Source organism: Spermophilus citellus, assembly GCF_964194105.1.
Source record: "Spermophilus citellus genome assembly, chromosome: 6".
NCBI classification, from domain to species: domain Eukaryota; kingdom Metazoa; phylum Chordata; class Mammalia; order Rodentia; family Sciuridae; genus Spermophilus; species Spermophilus citellus.
Window position 1 is genome coordinate 166,469,215 of NC_138187.1, and position 25,037 is coordinate 166,494,251.

A 25,037-nucleotide genomic window follows, 5' to 3' on the forward strand; every position below is an offset into this window, starting at 1 on the left:
GAGTGAAGATATCAAGCTACCAGAACATTATGCTAGATTTTCCTGCTGGGCTAAGACAACCCTGGATTCTCGGGTGGGGCTCAGCTGGGTGGTAGAGCACTGCCTGGCACGCAGGAGCAGTGGGTGTGGAACCCAGATGAGCCCAGTCCTCCACGCAGCATTGAGGAAAAACAGAGACTCCTCAAGCTGATGTTGATGTGACCATCAGGCGCAGGGCTCTATGCAGACCAGAAGACGGAGACAGGGAGTCACCACTCCCACACAACGTGGAGAAGGTATATAACCCAGCAAACCCAGTAGACACGCTGTAGTGAGGACAACTGAAGATAGGGAAGAGGTTAAGTCTGCACTTGGGAGAGGTGAGTGCTTCCTAGCAGGTGACTGGAGGGCCTATAGTGCTGAGGGAACCACCTCCCATGGCTGGAGGGCATAGCTCCACAAGCAGGAGTGAAAAAGAGTGGCTGAGGTCCCTGACTGCATGCACAGAGAGTCCAAGAAAACACTTCACTAGCTCTGTTCATGAAGTCATCAGCCAAAAACCCTAACAGGCATTTATGTCCTGAAGATGCACAAGAAAAACACACAAGTTGAAATACGTTTACTCTCCAATAAGCAGTGCTAACTGCAGTCTGTACATCAGGTTAAGCGTCACCACCTTCATTTCTGTTCCATGATGCTCAGATGATCCTTGCTTTTCATCACAGCAAGAGCCAAAGTCCCAGCTTCGTGCAGGCAGGAAAGCAGGTGGCCTCACTGACTGAGCCTGCTTGAGCTGGGGTCTGCAAAGCTATCTGACAGTTACCAGGTATTTCTGTTTCCTCTGGAAATTAAAAATATCCCATGGTTCTTCTATGAGTTCACCATGACCACCCAAAAAAGCCTGAAAAGCCAAGACTGCACAGATCCCCAATGACCTAATTTCACATTAGTCAACTACACCCCAATGCCTAGGTAGAAGCGAAGTGGAAAGGTGGCCAAGAAGGGGTGATGCAGACTGAAACACAGGTGAAGGAGGCAAGGAGCCAGGTGCATCAGATGAGGTCCTAACTGGAGAGACATGAGGCAGCCAGGGCAGAGCATGGTAAACACAGGGGCTCCTTTCATGGGCAGAAGTGCAGTTAGGGAAGCTAATTCCAGTATGTGACAACCACATCTGCATTTAACTGGCTTTCCTTGTAGTCCTGGTGTTTTATTTCATGCATGAAAACTATTTTTTGAAAGAGGCCCTTAGGTTTCACCAGAATGCCAAAAGGATACAAACACTGATTTGTCATCAGATATGCAAGTCTGGAATTCAAGAGAAGGGAATGAATGTTAATAAAATGTGTGTGGATGTATAATGGTAATGCATAATGGAAGCCAGGGGTACTAATGGACAGTTTCAAGGAGCAGAGGTTGCCATACAGGTGAAGGGTAGAAGCCTAGAACACAGAGTCAAGGGTGATATTTCAGGGAGAAAGTGAAAGGAAGATAGAACTAAGAACTGAGAGAAGAGCTCCCTGATGGGGGTGGTCCTGCATGGCGGAGGTAAGGAGGACGAAGACTGAGAAGCATCCTGGAGCCCTGGAAAGGGAGTGCTTTGTGGCAGAAGCTGCAGTACCATGAAAGGTGAGTTTACAAGCACAGCACAACGATCCAGAAATTCATGTGAACAAAGAAGTGACAATAATAATAGACACAGGAAGAGATGAGAAGCCTGTGGCTACAACTGCAATGTCTCCTGGACTTACAGGCAGACTTCCTGCAGATCCCAACTCCTGGCTACTGAAAGATAAACGAGAAGGCAGGCGGATCTCAGCTCAGCACCCAGTTCCTCCGCCTGAATTCACTCCTCTGCTGCTTCTCCCACTCCAGGGCTTCCTTCCATGGAAGGCCTGGTCTCTACGGGGTGCATTCACCGTCTCTAACAAAGAGCAAAGCACTTGAAACCTTAGAAAGTACCTAAGCCTAACACATAACAGGCCCCCATTTCCTCATGATGGATCCAGGAAGAGCGACAATCACACTCCAACTTCCCCTTCAATTAACCACTCTCCAAGTGTGGGGTCAGGGAAACACTCCAGACCTCAGTCTCCAAAGGAGCAACAGTTCCAACCTTGGCTCAGCTACTGAATCTTTGGGGACCTTCATCATTACTGATGTATAAGGGAGTGACAATATATCCTAGTCCTGCTTGAGGAGAACCATGCAAGAGCCTGCCCACAATGCTCAGGGCACAGCCAGGGCTCAAGCATGGCTTGACTTAACAGCCACCATGGAAATAGCAGAAAAAACACGTACTTCAAAGGTAACTCCAGCCAGTGCACACAGCAAGGGACTGGGCAGATACGTAAGTAGCTGCACAAGTTATTTCAATTATAAAGTTAATGAAAGCCTACATTAAATGCGTGTCTTGAGAATGATCACTTTGAGAACATATAAAAGCTGCTTGAAAGAACTTTATTTGTTATTTCTGATACTCCCACTAGTTTCAACTTAACTACACCCTTCGAAGAAATTAAAAGATGGCAAGCCATCTACAAGAGGCAGCTGCGCGGTCAGGTGGACATTCGGAACATTCTCCCCTTTAGCTCCGTGGCCCTCTCTTCTATTCTCGCATAGCACTCCTCTGCTGCCTTCTCAATGCCTTTATGGTACTTGTCCAAGGTAGTCCTCAAGTTGAGGGATATTTCCTAGTGGAAAATAAATAGAGTAGGAATTATTCCAGGCAACAACCTCATCAGACTTCCATTCATGTTTATTAATACTTTAAATTCTTCTGCACAGGAGCACAATGCCTGCTCTCATGAAAAATCCACTCTAAGCCCAATGCACACATCAAAAAGTTCTGCTACTTAGAAGAAACAGAGATGTGACATAAGCCAAAACTTCAAAACATTAAGAACAACCATTTGAAATTATAAAAAAAGTTTTACTGTTGAACATGGAGAACACCTGGATTCACATGGGTACCACCTCTGCATCCAGCCCTAACTACCACCTGAACCATGCCAAAGACTCCATGCCTACATCTCCAAACCCTCTGAATGAGGGCTGGGAAGTCGTACCTACCACCTGAACTACACCACTGACTCTGTGCCCACATCTCCAAACCCTCTGAATGAGGGCCAGGAAGTCCTACTGTGAGCAATAGCAGCTTTCATATAACACTTGTGGATGTGCTATAGATTTTACAAGAATGAGCAGTTTTTATAGATTGAATAAAATAAAGAAATTCAATTGCATACATTTTCCTTTATTTCATATTTATCAAAGGTAATACTGATCCGTTTATTATTAATTTTCCTTAGAATAAACAAACCTCAAGATGAGTTCACTAATCAAACAAAACAGTGGCCCTTTGCCAATAGGGCAAAATTTATGGTCAAAGCAGAGACCTGGCACAATGTTCTCAACTTTAGGCATCTCTCCTATTAACTTTCTCCTAAACCTATAATGATAGCCACTACTTACCTTTACTTAAATTCTGGTGTAGATATTTTCAAAGTTCACACACATTGCACAGCTTATAATTCTGTATAGTATGAATTTACAATGTCCTGAAGAACACTATTCCCAGCACCATCGCCTAAGTGAGCTTGAGGACACTATTCCAGATACAGTGTGTGCACTGAAGCGCACACGTCCCAGAAATCCACACACAGCTACTTAACCCTAGCATAAGAAATGGGTGTTTACATCTCCTAGACAGAACAGAGACCAAGCTGTACAACTAGACGGATAAACCAAAAATTTGTGAAAACTTTATTTCTTAAAACTTATAGAAAAATACAGCAAATTAGCTGCTAGCTTGTGTGAAGGCCTTTTAAAAAAAAAATCAGATCAATTTAAGTCCCTAGTTCTACTAGATGTATGATGACTCATACTAAAAAGAGAGTTGCATATATTGGGTAGAAAGATACTAGTTGAGAGAAATTATCAAAATCAAGTGTGGCTAAAGAAAGACATTTGCAAACACAGGAGCCCATCATTTCAGTACAACCATAGGACATTCTTCTGAGAACAAACATGCTCAAGAATACCACACAGACAGGGTCACAGTGAGAGAGGAAGACAGGGAGGGCACTCCAGGAGCATCCAAAGAAGCAAACACTGGATGTCCTGAGCCATTTCACAAGGAGTTTTATGGTGACAGATCACAGCCCCCACACTGTGTATTAGGGTTTCTATTTATATTTACATCCAAGTGGAAGTTCACAATAGTACAAGAATTCACATATAAGTTTTACTGTGAGAATCTCACTGAAGTTCAATGTTTTTAAGATCAAATTCTAGAGTTGAGGGTGGAGTTAAGAATTTACAGTACTCTCCTAGCATGCATGAGGCCTGGGGTTCCATTGCTAGCACAAAAAAAATAGACAAAGGAAAAAAAGGGAACCTATAGTCTAGTTCTGTGCTATTTAATATTCTGGCCACAGGCAGGTATTTAAATTTAACATAATTAAAACTCAACTTAAAGCTCAGCCTCTGGGCTGCAGCAGACACTGGCCGCACGTGCTTTGTGGCTACAGCACAGCTCTCACAACCCACTAATGCAGAGAATCCCACTAGACAGTGTTGGTCTATCTGGGCTTTCAGATCAGAGAAGGTGAAGGTTATACAACACCCACGGTGTTCATTTCCTGTGCAGCTATTCACTCCATAAGCACATTCCTGGCACCATCCAAAGATATTACAGGGCACTCTGTATAGCACCACAGTAAGTGGAAGTTGCAGTGATGGTTGTGGCCCTGAAGGAAAATAAAACCAGCCCAAAGACTGAGCACTTGTAATACAGCTAGTGTAAAGGAAAAAGTAATCTTCAATTTCACTTCATTGTAGTTATGAAGAGCCACATGTGGCTAGCAGATGCCCTATTACACAGCACAGAACCATATTATCTGGAAGAGACCAAAAGTGTATTAAGAGAAATCAAAGGCACCTGAAAGGAGTCCAGGAAAGTTATCCAGCCTCAAACAACAAAGGACTGCCCAAGACCTAAGACCTGAATGTCCTGGGATGGGGCTGGGCCTCCCTTATTCAGAGGCCCATCCTTGAGTCCAAGGTGACCACAGACATCTGGAAGATGCCCAGGCCATCTGCTGACATGCTAATGGAGGTTCTGGGCAGTCCATTCACTGTGAATGGATCCAACAGCTGCAAGAGAACAGCCCAGCTCCACTTTCACCAAGGAAGTGAAATAGTGCGGTGCTATTTCAGCAAGACACAGTTGACAATTCTTGCTTTCCAGGATAGATTTGATGTAGAATTAGAGTCACAGAAGAAATTTAGCAAGTTCTGCTGCCATCCACGAGTCTTACAAAACAACACACTACAGACAGAAAGGGACTGTTAGCAACAGTGGAGCTGAAAGACCAATTTATTTGCTGATTGCCTTAAAACTAGGATTGTCTATCATCTTCTGTCTTTGTTATGGAAAATAATGCTGCCACAGAGAAATACAAAATGAATGAATGAGAGACACATGGTGGGGAAAGGAGGAAGCAAAGAAGAGGACAGGCAGCAAGAGAATGAACAAAAGCTCATAAATGCTATTTCTTCCATGAGTGGGCAGAACAGGAAGCAGATTTTTGAAAGCTACCCAAATAAAGATAGCAATTAAAACTGGAAATAGAATGAATTATCTATGAGAAAAAAAAATACTTGATAAATAAAGGGTTATGGTAAAAACTAGAATCCAAAAGAAATGCAGGAAAAGCAATCTGGAAGTCTTAACACGTCCCTTCTCTTTTCCTCAGAGGATCAGGTAGTAAGCTAGAGAGCCTTCATAAAACCACCCTTACGTCACCCAGGTATTTACAGTCCTTCCCCAGCTACTATGAGCAGATACATGTGTCACAGTGCAGGCTGAGAAATGGCAAGTTAGAGAAATCAGCAAGCCCAAAAAATGTACCTGAAGTTTTGATCTGTAACTATGCAGCAGAGCCCAGATCCACTCAACTTTTTAATATGGAAAAGGCAGCATGTTAATCAAAGTTTCAGGAGACACTAAATAATGACAAGAATTAATATTTGCATTAAAGTAAGGTGTTATTGGGCAGGGTGTCATATGCCCGAGGCAGGAGGATCACAAGTTCAAAGACAGGCTCAGCCACTTAGTGAGACCCTCTCAATAAATAAAGGGCTGGGGAAGTAGCTCAGTGTTGAGTGACCCTGGGTTCAATTCCTGGCACCAAAATAATAAATAAATAAAGTACGGTATTATGGTTTAGATAGTAAGTGTCCCCCAAAAACTTATGTGTGACACTATGCAAGGTTTAGAGGTGAAATTAGTGGCTTATGAGCTTCAACCTAATCAGTGACTTAATGATCTCATAGGGACTAGTTGAGTGGTAACTGCAGGCAGGTAGGGTGCGGCTCAAGGAAGGTCCCTAGGTGTGTGCTTCGGGGTTTACATTGTGTCCTTTTGAGCAGAGCTCCCTCTCTGCTTCCTGATTGCTCAGTCTCCAGCTGCTTCCTTATACCATACTCTTCTGCCCTGATGTTCAGCCTCAGGAGCCACGTGGGACAGAACTGGCTGTCTATTGACTGAGACCTCTGAAACTGTGAACCACCAAATAAACTTTTCCTCTTTAAAAGTTTTCTCGCCAGGACTTTTGGTCATAGCAGAGAAAAGGCTTACTGAAACAGGTAAAGAATATCTCACCTTGGCAGAACCACCGTGAAAGTGACCCCAAGCTCTGCAAGTTAAAGATAAGGTGCTACTGCTACAAATTTACCCTGCTGTTAGGCCCCATCCTCAAAGGCACCGCTCTGTACTGTCAAGCTGTGATCTTGGAAGACTATTTAGGACTCAGTTATACATTGTAAAAGGATTAATGACAAGCAGGGAACAGAAGACAAGCAAACTGGTTAGTCATGAATCTGAAAATGAAGCTATATAAAGGAGGCTGGAAAACTGGGGCTAAGTAACCCATGGAGAGAAGACTGAAAGAACCTTGACAGCCTCAAATGCCTTAAGAGATACTCAGCAAGAGGGCACAGATTGATTCTAGAGACAAGACCTCAGTTCACTGGAATGTAAAAATAAAAATTTAAAATTCAAAATGAGAACATTTCAACAATAAAAGCTGTCTTGTTCTACTAGGACAATAAGCAGAACCTATAGTGATTCTCAAAAGCCAAGACAAAGTACTAACTCTTGCCCTGCTACTGGAGGTCCTAATTCAGCACATTCATTTGGGGACTTGTTCATTCAAAAACTCTTTACTGAATAACGACACAGAGACAGTTTTAACACTGTGCTAGAAAACCTTATGATCTTACAGGATCTGTGGAAAGCATACTACACATAAGCCACCATTCCAGCATAGTTTACATGATGCCAAGTTTGGACCATGCATGATTGCTACTGTCAAGAAGTCAAAACATCACTGGGAAACACACACACACAGAACTAAGAGTGATATAAGACAGATATGGACATTTTCTATGATTACAACAAAGATGTCTTAAGTTTGAGTTAGTGACTACTTGGTAATGCATTACTAACTAGTTCATTAACCATGCTTGGACCATGTGATAACAAACATTTGTTAATTTAGTTAAAAAGTAGGATTAGCCAGGCACAGTGGTGCATGCCTGTAATTTCAGTGACTTGGGAGGCTGGGTCACTTGTTAAGTACCCCTGGGTTCAATCCCTGGTTCCAAAAAGTAAAGTAAAATTGAAAAGGAAAAAAAAAAAAAAAAAAAGGATTAGATATCTGCTAAAATCTATCCAGACTTTTTTCCAAATGGAAAAGGAAGGACAGTATACTGGGCAGACCAAGGAGAACCACTGCTATTCTACTCTCTTCCTATCTTCTTCTTACCTTAAAAACAGCCCAGAGACATTATCCATAGGCATTCATTCAAAGATACACAAGTACTAACAATGTATCCTAACAACGTATCTTTTGGGGGATAAAAGTACCTTGCATGTATGGGCAGGGTCCATCGTGGCTCCTTAGAATTAGCAATCTTTGAAAACTGGGTGTGTATGGTGGAATAAAAGTAGGTATATGAATAGTTATCAGGTGTCAGGGTGTTTCAGAAACTGCAACCTACAGTGCTGATGTGTGGAAGATGAAGAGGAGTGAGAAAAATAGATATCAAGGAATTTTGCATGAAAAATGGCCTTTTTAGTGATTTCTTATAGAGCAATTTGGACAACTGTTCTAGTAAAAACAATTTTCAAGATAAAAGTCAAACTTCAAAAGTTAAGGAAAGGTGGACAGGATGGTGTGTCTATAATCCTAGAGACTTGGGAGGCTGAGATAGGAGGACCCTAAGTTTCTGGGCAATGCAGAAAGACCCTGTCTCAAAGTGAAATAGAAAGGGTGGGATGTGGCTCAGTGGTAGAGCGCATACCTAGCACACTGAAGGCCTCCAGTTCAATCCTCAGCAGCACACACACAAGTTGAGGAGAGAATGGAGGTTTAATGAATATTTTAGGAATAGACATGGACAGTTAAAGGGCTAGAAACAGGCATGGCAATGTACTGGCATTTTCAAAGATAAAAATGTAGAAGATTCCTATTCTCATTAAAACTAAGGTTGTTTAAGAAGCTATAAAATAAATATACTCAAAATGAGCAGGAAGTAAACATAATAATTTTAGATAATTATATATAGATATTAAAATTTTCCTAACACAAAGGGACCAATCTAAGCTCTTTTTTCCAAACTTCAGTTAACTGAATTACATTTAACAATGACACCAAGAAAAACTTTTGAGATCTTTTATTGGGGGGGAAAATACCGAAATTTTTTTACTTAAAAATTAGTGATTACTTAATGAAATCACTACTTAAGTTCATTTACCTAATAAAATCAAAACTTTAACACAGAAACCACTTTTACTACAAAAAAAATGATGTTCTACTACGTGCTATCAGGAGCCCAAGTCAAGCAAGAAGAAAGACAGAGAGGAGATACCTGTGCACACTGTGCAAAAGTGACACAAAAGCTGCAGAAATGGAGACAAAAGCCAAGGGCAGCCAGGCTTCCAGCTGGAGAGCTGACAGACACCTCCAGCAAGGCAGCCTTGACCCCATCCTCAGCACATGGGACCTCTTAGTTGACGCTCATGAACAGATAGCTACTCACATGGGACTTCAGTTTCTCCCTTTCGGTGGCATCTTTTATTTGCTGAATTCCAGATTTAATCTCTTGGATTTCTTGATTAATTGTGGTTAATTGCTCACACACAGCACTTCTTTTTTCTTGGACTTTATTGCAATCCCTAAAAGAAAACAGAGATAGCTGATATAATTACTTAGTATTTAAAAAGGCAAAACAATGCTGACTCTGATTCCAAAGTCTCACTAATGGTTTCACGGACCTAAAACTCTTCTCAGGACATAAAAGCAAACAGACAGATCCCCCAAAGTGTGGTGCTACAGTCGCATCAGGGCACTTAAGGGCTTTCCTTTAAGGAGGGGATTTTCAGCTGCACACCCACAGGTATGCTTACGATGGGAATGGGAATCAGCACAACTTTTCTGCAAGGCAGTTTGGCATCAAGTACAACATGCTCTGGTGCTGCCCCTTGCTCCAGCACGAGGAAGTGCAAAGGAAACACTCAGCTGATCTCCGACACCCATTGTAGGGACTAAGGGGATGACAGATAACAGATCTGCAGCACATGTTCTAAAAACATAGTCTTAGAATTGATGGGGAGAAGATCACCAGCAAAACACCCCAATGTACTGTCCTCAAAAATATTCAGCAAATTATGAATCTATATTTGAATAAAAAGATTTCTCAAAATGGATGCTATTAACTCTACAGACCAGATATACTGTAGACAGGCCAGCTAATTCTTCTGAGGCAAGTCTAAACCACTGTCTATTGAAGACCAGGAAATATGCAGCACCATGCTCACTAAAGAGGAACAAAAAGGAACAGCTAGAACCTTTCAAAATCAGGATGGAGCACTACAAGTTTCATGACGCCTCTGCTAGAGTCACCAAAAGGTGGAATGCCCTTTTTCCGGGGGGAAACACACACACACACACACACACACACACACACACACACACACAGCTTTCCTCATCATTTCCTAGTACACAAAGACTGAAGGTGCGCTCCTACTCAATTACTGCTCGTTTGTATTGTTTGATGTCTTCATGTTTCTTATTTATTTTGAACTGTGCCGTGGCCAGTTTTTCCTTCTTCACAATCAGCAGTCTTCTGAGTGAATTTTCTTCAGTCTTCAATTTCTTTAGTTCAGATTCATCATTCTCAATTTGGTCCTCTAAGTTCCGACTCTAAATTTCATGAGAAGCATTTAAAATCAGTTAAGCTAGTGAGGATTATAAACAAAATGAAAGGGTACTTTTGAAATAAGCTGTAATAAAATAGTTTTGAAAGGGATATGGACCTTGAAGCCCTGAAAGCATAGCAAAAAGCAGCAGACCAAGCAAGGGGGACAACAGGGACCTCAGAATGAGCATAACGAGCAGAGGTGCCTTTACATGGTCACTCTGCCAGCCAAGACTGGGGGAGGTGTAGGTGCAGTATCAGTCAAGAGGCTAAGGCTGGCTGGGGAGGATCTGGACCGAGTCAAGAAGCTGAGGCTATCTGGGGACAGTCTAGACTTAGTTGGTAGAAAAAAAGGAAAGGGCAGATGCTAGGAGCAAGTAGAAGCAATAGATCTGTCTTGTTAACCTGCATGGTAGACAAAGGAACTATGAAGTGGAAATCTCACTTAACTCCTACTCTCTTAAAAAAGAAAATGTCTTATCAAATGCCAATGATAATGACCCTAGGGGTGGTCTGAATGTAAGATGGTAAGAAGTGAGAAAGAACTGGTTTCTAAGCTTCCAGCCTGAGAAACTTAAATGACACCAGAGTTCTCAGGTCTCAGGATAGACACTATCTATATCATAAACTTCAAAGCTCTCTACAAATCCTCAGTGCACTTCTGGGCACTAGACTGGGACTTTATGCTTACTGATCAGGTAAGAATATTTCCAAGGGTTACAAGTTCAAATATCCATTACTGTTTCCCAAAACATATATGGCGATGTGCTGTGCCAATCACTCATTTCATTTGGAGGTTAAGACAGGTCTTGTTATATTTAAAAAGAAAAGTGTCTTTTTCCTTAGCACTCACTAACTCATCTATCACACTGTGGAAGAATCCCACCTATCTTCAGGAAAACAGTTAAGAGTGAAACTGACTCAAAGAACTAGCAGCTCCATAACAGACAACCCTCCTGCACAACACAAACCTCCTTCAAGGCACTGGTCAGCTTGTCCTTATTGTCTGCAAGTTCCTGTATTTTCTTCTGATACAACTGCACCTCCAGCTGGCATGAAGGCAGGCAGTCTACCGAGTCTCTATAGATTTCATACTTCTCCATCACTTCTTGCTATGAAAGGAAAGAAAAATGAGCCCACAGTTTGATAGTTTTCTTTATAAAACTGCAGTAATATGAATTTATTTGCTCTTAATGACTTCTGTGCATAGGTCAGCATCAGAGCATCATCACCAACATGTGTCCAGTTGAGCGATTACATCTCTTAACTGGCAAAGGAGCCAGTTCAATGCTGTGGTTCCACCTCAGGGCTGTGCAAGGGGCCAGGAAATGTGTTTCTCGCTAACTCTCAGGTGCTTCTGATCCCCCTGGCAATCACATCACCCATCTACAATCTTCCTACTCCCTGGTACAACTACTGCTATAGCCACCTCTTTTAAAAGAACAATTCCAATTCTAAAATCATGAAATGAACACATGCTTACTGTAACTGCAAAGACTTCTCTATTCTCCCCTCTAGGCACTCCTGCCAACTGCCTAGCCAGTAGGGCTCCCCTCAGTCAGGACTGGGTCATGCTACTGCACGCTCTTTCCCAGCTGTTCACACACTCTGCATGTGACAGACACAATCCTTGACCTGTCAGATGCACTGCAAATATGTTCTAGTGGGTCTCGTTTTCTCTATAGCTTTTGGGTTTCCAATCTTCATTTAAAAAACCACCTATCACAGTATAAGACTACAATAAATATTCTTTTAAAATTTCTAAAACTATTAAAATTTTAAACTTTAATTTATAATCCACATAAGTAGTTTTGAAAATAATGTAAAGTGTAGGCTCATCTCCCTTCCCTTTGTATAAACAGTTAATTGACCTAGAATTGCTTTTGAATATATCATCCATTCCTCACAAATACACAAATTATTTCTGGGCTCTCATTGCCATTGTGGTGACTTTGTCTATGCTTATGTGGCAATTTTTAACTATCAGGTAACAAAGTCACAGATAAACTAGCAATGATTTTAATAGAAATAGTTTAAAAAACTTTGCTTCAAGGAGAATGCTAAATTGTCTTCCAACTTCCAATTTTGTCCTAGCACCTCCACCTGTCTCCCGAATAACCCATGGCCTGTGCACATCTTGCCCCTAATGATTCACAGAACTCACAGAAGTCCTCCCTCTGCTGAAGCTTCTTTCCTGGATCATTCCCTAGGACACACTGCACGACTTCACCTGGGAGTGCATATGCCCACTTCCCTCTCTCCCACCTGGCTCCTACATTTTAAACTGGGCTCCCCCATTTTAATGTCAAAGCACCCTACACTTTTTCCTTTTTTTAAAAATAGGTTATCCTATTTTTAGAACAATTTTATATTTATATTTTTGAGCATTTTTATTTTTAGAGCAGTTTTATATTCACAGCAAAATTGATCAGAAGTTATGAAAATGTTTTCATGTATATCCTGTATTCATAAGCACACCTTATATTCTTATTCTCTCAAAGTATGTATTATAATTTATAATTATACAGTTGTTAACTAAAATTGCTTAATACCTTTCTCTTTGTCATAAAGTAACTCAAACTCATGAGGATAGAGCATTTCTGCTTTAATTACCCAAAGCAAAGCCTCAAAACTTTAGTGTCATTGAACAAATGTCTTGGTCTTAAATTTTTATTTCTTTTCCCCACACCCTGTCTTTAGAGAAGAGCTACAAATTAGCAATGAGGTAAAACAACAAAAACAAGAGAAAAGCATAGATAATCCAGAAAACTAATCCAAGAATTTGCTAGAAAGAAGAGAGATAGAAAAACAATAAAATAAAGAGGAAACTCACCCTGGAATTCTTAAGTTTCTGGACTGTATCTTTCATTTTTTCTTTATAATTTTTTACCTTCTCTGGAGAATCCACAATTTTACTTTTTAAACTTTCTTGTACTTCTTTCAAAGAAACCACTGACAATTTTAGTTCATTCTGTTGAGAAACATTTTTTTTATATATGATAAAAGTGATGATTTATATCTCAATAACAGAAAGGGACAAAACAAAAGCCCACCTTTGGGGCAGGGGGTAGGGAATAAAATTAAACCGACTATTCCTTGCCTGACTCATCACTCAAACATTGTCATACATATGAATAAGGAGCTGTTTCCATGATCAGAGTGGTACTAGGACAGCAAACCACCCTTATCCTGCCTGCCTGCTCGCTCAACTTTCATTGATCCTTGAAAATTCAACTCCCATTTCCTCTATGCAACTTTATAATTCTGCACCCAATGTGTTTCAAATTCACCATGCCACTTGTAGTTGTGAAGCTGTCTTTGTTCTCCCAGTACCCAAATGGAGCCACAGAACAGAGAAGATGCTTAGCCCATGCTTGTTGAATCAAAACAAATCCCTTTCTTTTCCCTAATTTTAAAAGTGAATAATAAAACTACTAAAAGAAAAGAGGGGAACACATCAAGAACACTGCAACGGCAAAAGACTTTTTGGACAAGACACCAAAAGCATAGGAAACAAGAAAAATACATGAATGGGATTACAACAAACTGAAAAGCTTTTACCTAGCAAAGGAAACAACAGAGTGAAGAGGTCACACAGAATGGGAGCAGCAGTCTGCAAAAACCTGACAAGAAACTCCAAACTCAACAGCAAAAAAGCCACCAATTAATTAAAATTGGTCAAGAGACATAGACATTTCTCAAAAAACAAATGGCCAACAGGAATTTGAAAACAACCTGCTCCCCACCACTAACCATCAGGAAAATCACCTGGCTCTAGTAAGAACGGCAATCACGGTTGTGGTGTGACCTGATAGATAACAATCAATAAGAGTGTAAGTTATAGTTATAGATTAGTAAAAAGTTTAGATTATAGGATATACGATTTTGAAAAGTGAGATAAGACAATTATAAAGCAAAAACTGTCATAGACAGGCCTAAGACTCCATTTTGTTGCCTTCTATAAAAAAACTATTACAAGAGCTGTTTCTGAGAAACTGAAATGAAAGCTGTTTTCTTATACTGTTTTCTGTACTTTGTACCCCATAAAATATACTCAACCCAGGATATGGTGGTCTTAGTGACCCAAGACTTTGAAGTAGGTTCTCATCCCCACTAACCACCTGCTCGAACTCAGGATTCAGTTGTCTAACACCTGCTCAGACCCAAGATGCGGTTAACTGAGTTGCAAGCTGATTGCTTTTTAGCTTCTGTAACTTGATTGCTTGCTTGCTAACTGGAAAATTCCAGTCCTGCTTAGGGCTTGCAGGTAACTACTGTTTTAGCTTCTCTGATTGGCTTGCTTGCATGACGCTGAGAAAAAGCCCTTGAGCTGTGGTTTTATCCTTAAATTCCCAAGACAGAGGCCTGGAAATTGCTGTTCTCCCAGAGTTTCAGTTTGTACAGGTGGGTGACAGTCCCTGGCCAGGCAAATAAAGCTCTCTTTGATTTGAATTCGTACTTCAAGTGTTTTCTGAAGCAGCTCCTCGTAATATCACCAAAAGGACAAAAGTGCAGGAGGATGTGGAGAAAAGGGCCCTCTTCCACCCAGAGGTGACAACATGAACCAGCCTAGGCATTACGGAAAACAGGAAGAGCCACAAAAAAACAGGAATGGAACCCCCACATGACCCAGCAACCAGACTCCTGGGTGCACATTCCAGGAGATGAAGTCCACATGCAGCAGGGACCTCTGATCTCCTACGACCAATGCAGCATTGTGTACAAGGGCCAAGAGACAGACATAGCACAACATCCACCACCTGATAAGCAGGTAGAGAAAACGGGGTACGTGTGCACAATGGATCACTACTGAGCTACAAACACAACAAAACCTGACCTCTGGGACCACACAGATGGGGCTGGAGATTAGATGAAAGAAGCCCAAGAGGACAAGTGTCACAGGATCTCACTCAGGAAGAGTAGAATGGCGGTTTCCAGAGGGTGGGGTGAAGAGAGGTGGGCTGGTGCACACCAGGTTAGAGACGGGAGAAAACAACCCTGGCGTGCTATTGCACAGTAGGTAATCACAGGTAACAACTGTGTACTGTGAATTCCAAAACGCAAGAAGGACTCTGACCAACATTTGAAATAGGTATGTCTAACGACTTGAACACTACACAATGTACATATGCAGGTATCAAAGCATAGTACCCCATTAATATGCACAATTTTACATATTTACACATCAATTAATAAAATTGAAGGGGGGTACCAGGTGTGCTGTCATGCACCGATAGTCCCAGCTACTCAGGAGGCCTAGCAGACAGGTTGCTTGGGCCCAAAGCTTAATGGCAGCCTGATAACCCAGAAAGACCCTATATTTAAAAAAAAAAAAAAAAAAGTGAATATAACCCAAAGGAGTGAAAGAGAAGAGTATTGAGGAATTCTCTCAAAAGTCTGCTTCAAGTCTGAAATCATGCTATAAAAACAAATTCAGTGGGCTGGGGATGTGGCTCAAGCGGTAGCGCGCTCGCCTCGCATGCGTGCGGCCTGGGTTCGATCCTCAGCACCACATACCAACAAAGATGTTGTGTCCACCGAGAACTAAAAAAATAAATATTAAAAATTCTCTCTCTCTCTCTCTCCTCTCTCACTCTCTCTTAAAAAAAAAAAAAAAAAAAAAAAAAACAAATTCAGTAAGCTTCCTTCCCAAATACTTAAGAGATAAATTGTGTTTATGTTGCTTAGGAAATTCTATCACTCTACATATTACCACAGAGGCTTTTTAGAAATGTCATAAATGTTAACAAGTCACAGGTCAATATATATCAAATACATCTGAATAAAAAGAACACAAATATATCCTTACAAAAACACAGCTAAACAGTGCCATGTGTCTGAGTGCAGAGCCACAGGGAGAGGATGAACTAGCGCCCCTCTGGGGCCGTAGACCAAGGGAATGCTTATGTGTTAGGACAGAAGGTACAATCCTAGGACTTGTGCAATCCTTCTAGGTTTCTTATTTGGAAAGATTCTTACCTTTTGACCAAGCAACAGAGGCCAAGGCTGACCGAAATAATGCATGTCTGTTACTGATGTGTGCTGTTACTTTATTCTTGGTGTTCATCTCTAGAATTCGTTGGGCAATGTGGGTCAGCTGTGAATACTCACTTCCCTTGACCCCCCAAGTCCTGACTTTGGGAATCCCTTCAATGACAAAAGGGAGCACATGGGCAAGACGACAGGCATGGACAGGGTTCCAGGAAGATCTGCAGGATAGCACAGACACCTGCAGCCATTGATGGAAGGACTCATGTGTGCCTCACTATGAAGTGGGGAAAGCAGGCACATGGCTCCAGTGTTTTCCCCACTGAACATCACAGTCAGTGCTGGTGGCAGAAGGTGCTTACCAATCGTTTGGTCTTCTCTGAGATATCTGATTTCTTGTGGGAACTTCCCTCCTGCAGCACTATCTAAGGGAAAAAGCCAACCAAGGGGTTATGATTTAAAACAGACTGAAATAGAATCACTTGCTGCTTTCTCACAAAATCAAGATGAGAAAGAAGAGAAAGGAGTTTGACCAGCCTCAAACTCTCTCTGCTTGTAATGCCCATGGGCCAGAATAACTATCTAAGGATTCCTCCACAAAATGATTAAGTCAAAGTGACTGCACACTTCTGTTTGACAATGCTGCAGTCCTTTGAGAAAATAAACATTTAACTGGAAAGAGTATTTTAGTTTATTCTTAGATAATCACACTACTTACTCATTAGGCATATATATGACCTATTGGATGTTGCATAAATCCCTGTACCCTGTAAGCAGATGAGACAGAAATTCTCAGGTCCTCCTTCCATAATGATTTTCACATGGCATTTGCTTTTTATCATGGTAAATGCCAAAACCCCAAAGATATCAAATGGTAATGTGATCTAAAAACGGAAGTGGACTACCTTGAGCTAGGAGCTACAGCAGTGTCTGAGAGATGCTGGGTACCACAATGCTTCCCTGGAAATTTAAACTATCCCGAGCACCCTTGAGCTTGCTGCAGTGTCCAGGGTGCCTCTAGTCTCAGTAGGAGCAAGCTTAGGAGAACCCTAAGACGCCTGCTCAACCAGACTGGACACAACACTGCAACACAAACAAAAAGCCACCTGTTCAGGGATGACTGATACACTGTAAGGGGCACAAATGGGCCTAGCAAGCACTGTTCTTCAGTAATGGAAAGCAGTGAGCTCCTATCCCCCTTACACACCCCTATGAAAATGTAATTAAAAAAAAAAATTTCAAGATGTTTCATAACAGATACCGTTTTTTGACGAAATTCCTGATTCAAAGATTGCTGTAGCTCCTGAATATCATCAGTAAGTTGCTTGAACTCTTCTTGCTCTTCAACTGGAACAGAACTGAACACAGTAAAATAGATTAAAATAACATCACATTCTTAACTTTGAAAGGCCAAAATAAAACCCATACCCTCAACTTAGATGCAGCATCTACTTTTCTGTTTTTTGAATCACACACTCTCCAGCCATTTGAAGTAGATGGCCTGGCACTGCTGAGAGAAATGAAAGCCTGAGGAGCCCTCAGTGTCCTTGCATGGAGTCTCTATGCAGGCAGCACCCACAGCTGTGCTGTTCAACTTCACTCCTGTGAGATGTAGGCACAATGCCTTCTCTAATGCTCCTTCCCTATCCCCAGGCCTCTACCATTCCTAACACACGCAGGCTCAAGCCTCTTCCCCACAAAAGTTCTAGTATGATTTTTGCATAACTAATATATCAGCATCTGTTTTGATTTTATTGTGAACTCTATGCATAGCCTTCTCCCAGGTTTCTATTAAGTCATCTTTTCCCTTCAGTTTGCAGGACTTTTTTGTAGGTAGAAAAACTACCTGAGTTTTGTTAGTATAGTCTGCAATGCTTTGCAGCAAATGTTGCAAAAATTCTCTCCCAGTTTGCACATTTCTTTTGATCTGGTTTGCAGTGTTTTTACCATGTTAAATCTCAGTATCTTCCTCTCATCCCCAGTCTTTTCAGTTTATTACTGATTGTAAAGGCAATTTTTACCAGAAACAGGTCAGAAAAGCTCTCTCCTAAAACAGGCAACCTCAGAGACCTCAACATATTAGAAAGGACTTGAAAAACAAAAACTAGCCAGGCACATATAATCCCAACAGCTCAGGAGGATTGCAAGTTCAAAGCCAGCCTCAGCAACGAGGTGCTCAGCAACTCAGTGAGACCCTGTCTCTAAATAAAATACAAAATAGGGACGGGGATATCTTAGTGATAGAGTACCCCTGAGTTCAATCCCCAGCGCACACACACACACACAAAATAAACAAACAAAAAAACCACAGATGGTCCTTGACTCATGATGGTTTTTCACCTTCATGATGATGTGAAAACAATTCATGTGCAATAGGAATGGTACTTCACATTTTGATTTTTCCCAGGCTAGTGACAGGTGAAAATGTTGCAGCTCCCCATCTGCCACCAGCATGAGGATACACACCACTGCAAATGAGAACACCAAGCTCCACTGCACACTGGCTGACAAACCAGGATAACAGTGGCACGTGGGTCGGGAGCATCAGGTGCTCTTTCAACTTGGGATGTTTTTCATTTAAGATGGTTGGTGGGACACACCCAATCATAGGTTGAGGAGCATCTGTCAGTACACAGGAGACTGAGGAACTGTCATTTGAATATCTTTCCCTTTACTCTTGAGTTCAAAGCAGAACAATGTGGAAGAGCAAACATGCTGCCAGCATTGGATGATATGAAGAAAGGGTCCCGACAGCTAGTGCTCATCTGCATGAGACAAAGGCTGGAGGTGTAATTAGGGAAGTAATTTAAAGGCATCAAATGAGTCAGGCTAATGCATCATCAAGAAGACACAGCCCAAGAAAACTGAAGCAAAGAGTTTTAAGAAAATACATCATTCTCTTTTCAGAAAAGGCACACTTAAATACTCTGCAACTTACAGTGGAAGACAAGACTTAAGGTGGACTTCAAGATGGTAACACCATTCACACTCACTGTGCATTTTGAAACTGTTCACTTCCTTGCAAACACCACTTACTCGAGCCTCTCCATTTTCAGCAGTGCCTCCTGGTGTGCGATGCTCAGCTGCTGCATTTTGTCCACAGAGGATTTCTATCAAAGCAACATCAGCAATCTCTCCTCAGTGCTTTCCAAGAGCCATGGATTTCCTCACACATAACACTACTAGCAATAACTACAAAATGTTTACTCACACTATAATTTTCCCATTAGAAATAAATTTTAGTAGAGCTAGTCAGTCATTCCTCACAAATGAGTTAGGAATTTTACTTAACACAAATGATATTTGCAACAAACATTTCTAAACAGATTGCTGGTTCATAAATGAGGTTATGCATCTGTTGTATGACCCTCAAGTATATTTAAATCTTACATATTGCCAAAGAAATTCCATGTAAGTCTCACGACATGCTTCTCTGAAGTGAATAAAGTTGATAATGCCACTTAAAAACCGACTCGTCCGTTTTGCTTCTAAAATATAAAGCAAGACTATTTTAAGTAAATGATTGAAACAACATAACGTAGAAATATTCATTCTCTCCCCCTGCATTACTTTGCTCATGGTATGTAAAATAAAACCGTGTGACAATCTGTTCTAACTTCAAGATCAGAATTACCCTTATATATTAATAATTAGGAAAAAAGAGCCAATTACTTTTGGCCATTATGGAAACAGCAAAAACCTGACTGGCTTGTGTCCCTTAAATAACTATAAAGAAACAGTCCGTGCAGCGACAAACTTCAGATACTAGACACAGGCCCTGCAGCACCACCACAGGACCCAGCAAGCGAGCACTATCAGGGCACTGGCCTGTAATTCAAGCTCCCAGACTGCAGCCCAGACAGCACAACACAATCAGAATTCATGGGTCTTGGAGGGTCAGAAAAACAGGCCAACCACACCTGTAATCCCAGCAACTTAGGAATTCCAGGCAGGAGGATCCAAGTTCAAGGCCACCTGGGCAACTCAGTGAGATCCTGCCTCAAAATAAAAGTAAAAACAGCTGGGGATGTAGCTCAGTGGTAGAATACCCCTGAGTTCAATTCCTAGTACCAAATAAATAAAAAGTGATAAAGATAAAGTCTTAAAAGCAGCCAGAGGAAAAAAAAACTGAGCACATCACATGGATAGACAGAACAGCAGTGACTTCTCATCAACGGCAACACAAGCAGAAGATAGGGTGGCCATGTGGTTAACTCAGAGTTCTACGTGAAAGGGAAATTTCTTTCAAAAAGAAAGGCAAATTAAAGGGTGTTTATTAGCAGTATTAGAAATATTAAATGAAATCCTCCAGTTGCAGGGAAAGATCATACCAGAGAGGGACTGGACATACTTAAAAGAATGTGGGTTAATATAAAAGAAAATTTTCCTCATTTAAACAATGCTTTTAAAAGATAATCAACTGAAGCCATCTCATAACAATATGTCAAAGCTTTCACATATCTGTAGAAGTAAACTTTATAGCATGATCACACAAAGGACAATAATGGGGGATGGAAATAAACTCTTTGTAAGGTATAATATATATTAAGACAAACAGAAATAGGCTAAAGATATGTGCATACATATTAAACCCTACAGTAAATACCAAAACTAAATAAAAATAAATATATCCCAATAAACCAAAATAAGGCAGGAAATGGGGAAAACAGTAATAGGACAAGGTAAATTTAAATCAAATCACACCAATAGTAACATTAACTGTAAGTGAACTAAACAGTCCAATTGACAGACAACAGCAAGCAAAGCAAGAACCCCGCTACAGGCAGTCTCTAAGAGACCCACTTCAGACACAATGACTCAAATAACTGCAAAGCAAAAGACAATATGTCCTGGGATATAAAGCATATTTCAGAGCAAGTCCAGAGAATATTTCTAGATGTGTTGCCTTCAAAACTAGGCATAACAGACAAATCCACAATCATGTCTGAAGATGTCAATAAATAAATGTGTTATCTGAAGCCATCTAGTTTGTGATAGTTTATTAGGGCTCCGAAAGGCAACAAATACAGACCATGTTCTGGGCCATAAAAAAGATATGAATAAACTGAAATGGGGTCAAATTGAACAAATCTCTAATCCCAAAGGAACTAAATCACAAATCAGCAACAGAAAGATAGCTAGACAAACCCTGAATGTTTTAAAAAGCAGACAACACACTTAAAACCTGCAGGTGAATGAAAAAAAAATTAAAGAGAAAATTAGAAAATGTTTCGAATTGAATGAGAAATGAAAATACAACACAGTGGGGTTTATAGAATATAGATGAAGTTGAGATAGAGGGAAATTCACACATTAAACCCTCTTACTAGGAAAAAAACAAAACAACAAAAACAGGCTTGAAACTAATGACCTCAGCTCCTGCTCTAAAGTAAAAAACAGAAACTAAGAATAAATGAAACCAAAAGTAAACATGAGCAAAGAACCCTCCAAGGTTTAGGGTACTTTTTTTCACAGTGGGCTCATATTAGAAACAATTCAAATGTCTATCTACTGAAGAGAATACTCCAAAATAAAAAGATACACAGCAGCAATAAGTGCAAGTAACATGGATAAATCTCAACCGGGCTGTGCTTAAAGAAGTAGACACCAGGACAATCACCTAGTACATGGGAGGTCCTGGGTTTGATCCTCAGCACCATATAATAATAAATAAATAAAATGAAAGTATTATTAAAAAAAAAAGCAGCAGCAGCAGACACCATACACCCAGCAGCTCCGGAGGCTGAGGCAGCCTCAGCAAAAGTGAAGCACTAAGCAATTCAGTGAGACCCTATCTCTAAATAAAATACAAAATAGGGCTGGGGATGTGCTAAGAGGTCAAGTACCTGAGTTCAATCCCTGGTACAAAAGATAAAATAAATTAAAAAAGGAAAAATAAAAAAGAAGCAGACATCACGGATGGCAGACCGTATTCTTTCATCTGTATGAAATTCTGGAAAAGCTAAAGCTAGAGTGACAGAAGACACGCCAGTGGTTGCAAGCAGTGAGGCAGCCATGGGAGGCTGACTGCAAAGGGACACCAAGGGACTCCTGCGGGCCATGGACCCGTGCTATACACAACTGTGGCAGTGGCTCACAAGTACACGTATTTATTAAAACACATCCAATTTACATTTAAAATCCATGAGGTCTGCCATGCATATACTACATCCTCAGACAAAAGTCAGAGATCCAAGAGGGCAAAAATGAATCAAGGGACACAAAGCTGGGAAATTTTACATCTAAAATAACAGCATGACCATGATGCATACTAAAAGAGAACTTCTTCATGGTGAAAAGTAACCGTTAACTTGATAAAGTTAATATGAATAAATATGAATAGTCTACTATGTGACATCACATCTGCATTTTTTTTTTTTTTTAAAGTACTGGGGATTGAACTCAGGGGCACTTGACCAGTGAGCCACATCCCCAGACCTATTTTGTATTTTATTTAGAGACAGGGTCTCACTGAATTGCTTAGTGCCTCGCTTTTGTTGAGGGTGGCTTTGAACTCATGATCCCAAGGCGCTGGGATTACAGGCATGTGCCACCGTGCCTGGCCTCCCCAAATTTAAAGAATATTTTTTAAATGTAAGGAGTTAAGAAAAAAATTAGTCAGAAACACAGCTTTTATGTTGATCTACAAAGGAAAAACAGTTCAATAAAAGGATGTAATAAAACACATCTCTAAGGATGGGATGCACTTGAAACCTACTCTAAGTCTTTCCTCCACATTTTTCAATGGAAAGGTAAAGTGGTTGGTTAAAGCCAGACAATAAAACTGTTTAAATTTTCACTTACTTGGATACAGAATATCAGCAATCTCAAAGTCATTCACCCGGCAGATGGGCAGAAATGAATCCCTTTTATAGAAAGAATATCATTAAATAAGTTGTAAGCTATACTGAACCATTGAGCATAAATACCCCATTTTTAGAGAGATTTCTGGAGGTTTCCCTCAGAGTTGCAGGACCAAGTTGAGCCCACTATAGTGCCGAGCTCGATAGCTACACAAGCCCTTCTTAGAGCCAGGGACACCACAGATTCTAATGAACAGGCACTTGGGCACACCAAGACTCTAGAACTCGAAACTCTCCACAAAGCTGGCTGAGGACTGCCATTTACATGGCCTCCCAACTTCAGTGGACAGACCCTGAGAAGTGCTAGAAGTGAAGGGAGTTCTGCTTGGTAGAAACCTGTATTTCTGAACATACACAGAGAGGAAAGGAAGATGATGGAACTCCTTCCCAAAGATAGCAATGTCATTTAAAGGGTTTAATGCCATGCAAATACAAAAGCAGATGGAGAAAGTAAAATGGGGGTTTACTCACAGATGAATGAATAAGTTGCTAACTGGTAAAAAGCCTTCCATTATATGTGGATACATAACTTCAATGTTCACGGGCATCTGCATGTAGTAAGTCACAAAACCTAAGTCACACATTGATTAAAAGAGTTTCTTCAGCCATAAACTAAAAGTAACCTTAATCAGAGGTTAAGATGAAATTGTATCAACTTTATCATTAAATCTGAAAAAAACAATGCAGCTCCTGCTACTAAGCTACAATCGACATTAATATTTCTAATGATAGGGTTTACAAGGGGTGCTAAATAAAGATTTTTAAATGAACAAAAAAATAGAAGGATAACCACAAGCCATCACTGTGTATCAGGCATCATGCTGGGGTTTTATTTATTTTCTCTTCTGATTTTTACAAGGATCTATAAACAAAGTGCTGTTCCCTTTTTATAGACAAAGAAACTACAATTGGCAAGGTTTCATTGTAAAAGGGTGGCTGTCTTTGATTTTTATTTTATTTTTTTCAACAAAACTGCAGTTTAATTTAAAAATGTGTTAAAATATATGCCTATACATCAATTTCTGACATACACTTAATGTGTTAGTATACACAAAATGATGCTTTCTCTTGAAACTGTATTTATGAAACGTACATTTTAATTTAAAAACTCAGTATACACTGCACTTAATCTTCATGTTGCAATTTTTAAATACATTAAAATCTGCAATGTAACAAAACGTTTTCTGCATACGAAATTTTGTTTTTTGTTTTTATTTTGTTTTTTTTTTTTAAATATATATAATGCACATTCTTTATGTATTTTTATTTAGTGTTTTCTCGGTCACAATTTTCTTTGCTGTCTAACATGATCTGCATGACCTATAATCTTTGAACTACTTTCGTACCTCATGTTTTTATTCAGCACTCTTACTGTAATATGTACTAGTCTGTGAACAATGTCAAATAAAAAAAGAACAGGTGGGTTGGTGGCGCTGAGCTAGTGTGCAAAACGCTAGTTGTACAAAAACAAAAATGAAGTGAGCCATCTTTTGTTCATTTAAAATGTCTTTGATTTTTAAACAACAGATCTATCATGTTGATGAGACTCCAAAGACTCTGACATTGTCAGAGCATCTTCAGAGGATGCCCTCAGGACTTCATTGCAAAAAAAAAAAAAAAATACAATAAAGAAAGTGGCCTTTCCTACTAGAAACAGCTAGTTTGCTGAGAGCTCAGCTGCCTCATTTCTAGCATTGTTCTGACTGTATGCCTGCTCTTCTCACCTAGGAGTCCTTCCTGAGAAGAGACCCTTGTCCATGCACACTCACTGTGTCCGTGGGTCTCAGGGGACCTATAAACCTGGGAATAGCCTCAGTGATGTCTAGGTGTTGTTCAGGGCTTCCACTGAGGTCTGTCTTGGTAAAGCTATGCATATAAACCATTATTATGCCTAAAATTCCTTCACAAGTGACATTAATTTTACACAAGCCTTTGAATGTG

At 40.5% G+C, this 25,037-nt stretch overlaps 1 protein-coding gene across 2 annotated transcripts in view; it reads right to left on the reverse strand.

Annotated features, from left to right (window-relative positions):
• Positions 1-2,433: 2,433 nt before the first annotated feature.
• Positions 2,434-25,037, reverse strand: part of NUF2 (NUF2 component of NDC80 kinetochore complex) — a 29,051-nt gene continuing 6,447 nt past the window's right edge. Inside the window, exons 3-13 of one of the 2 annotated variants that reach the window (XM_081300568.1) lie at positions 23,568-23,667; positions 23,038-23,099; positions 19,624-19,721; positions 19,270-19,343; positions 17,495-17,591; positions 16,596-16,658; positions 13,079-13,216; positions 11,217-11,357; positions 10,075-10,250; positions 9,088-9,223; positions 2,434-2,672 (exon numbers count right to left, since the gene is read on the reverse strand). In XM_081300568.1, the coding sequence (XP_081156694.1) occupies positions 2,538-2,672; positions 9,088-9,223; positions 10,075-10,250; positions 11,217-11,357; positions 13,079-13,216; positions 16,596-16,658; positions 17,495-17,591; positions 19,270-19,343; positions 19,624-19,721; positions 23,038-23,099; positions 23,568-23,650 (1,203 nt within the window). In that variant the 5' untranslated portion in view covers positions 23,651-23,667 and the 3' untranslated portion in view covers positions 2,434-2,537. The remainder of the gene's footprint in view (positions 2,673-9,087; positions 9,224-10,074; positions 10,251-11,216; positions 11,358-13,078; positions 13,217-16,595; positions 16,659-17,494; positions 17,592-19,269; positions 19,344-19,623; positions 19,722-23,037; positions 23,100-23,567; positions 23,668-25,037) is intronic. The other variant, XM_081300567.1, reaches the window with a different exon arrangement.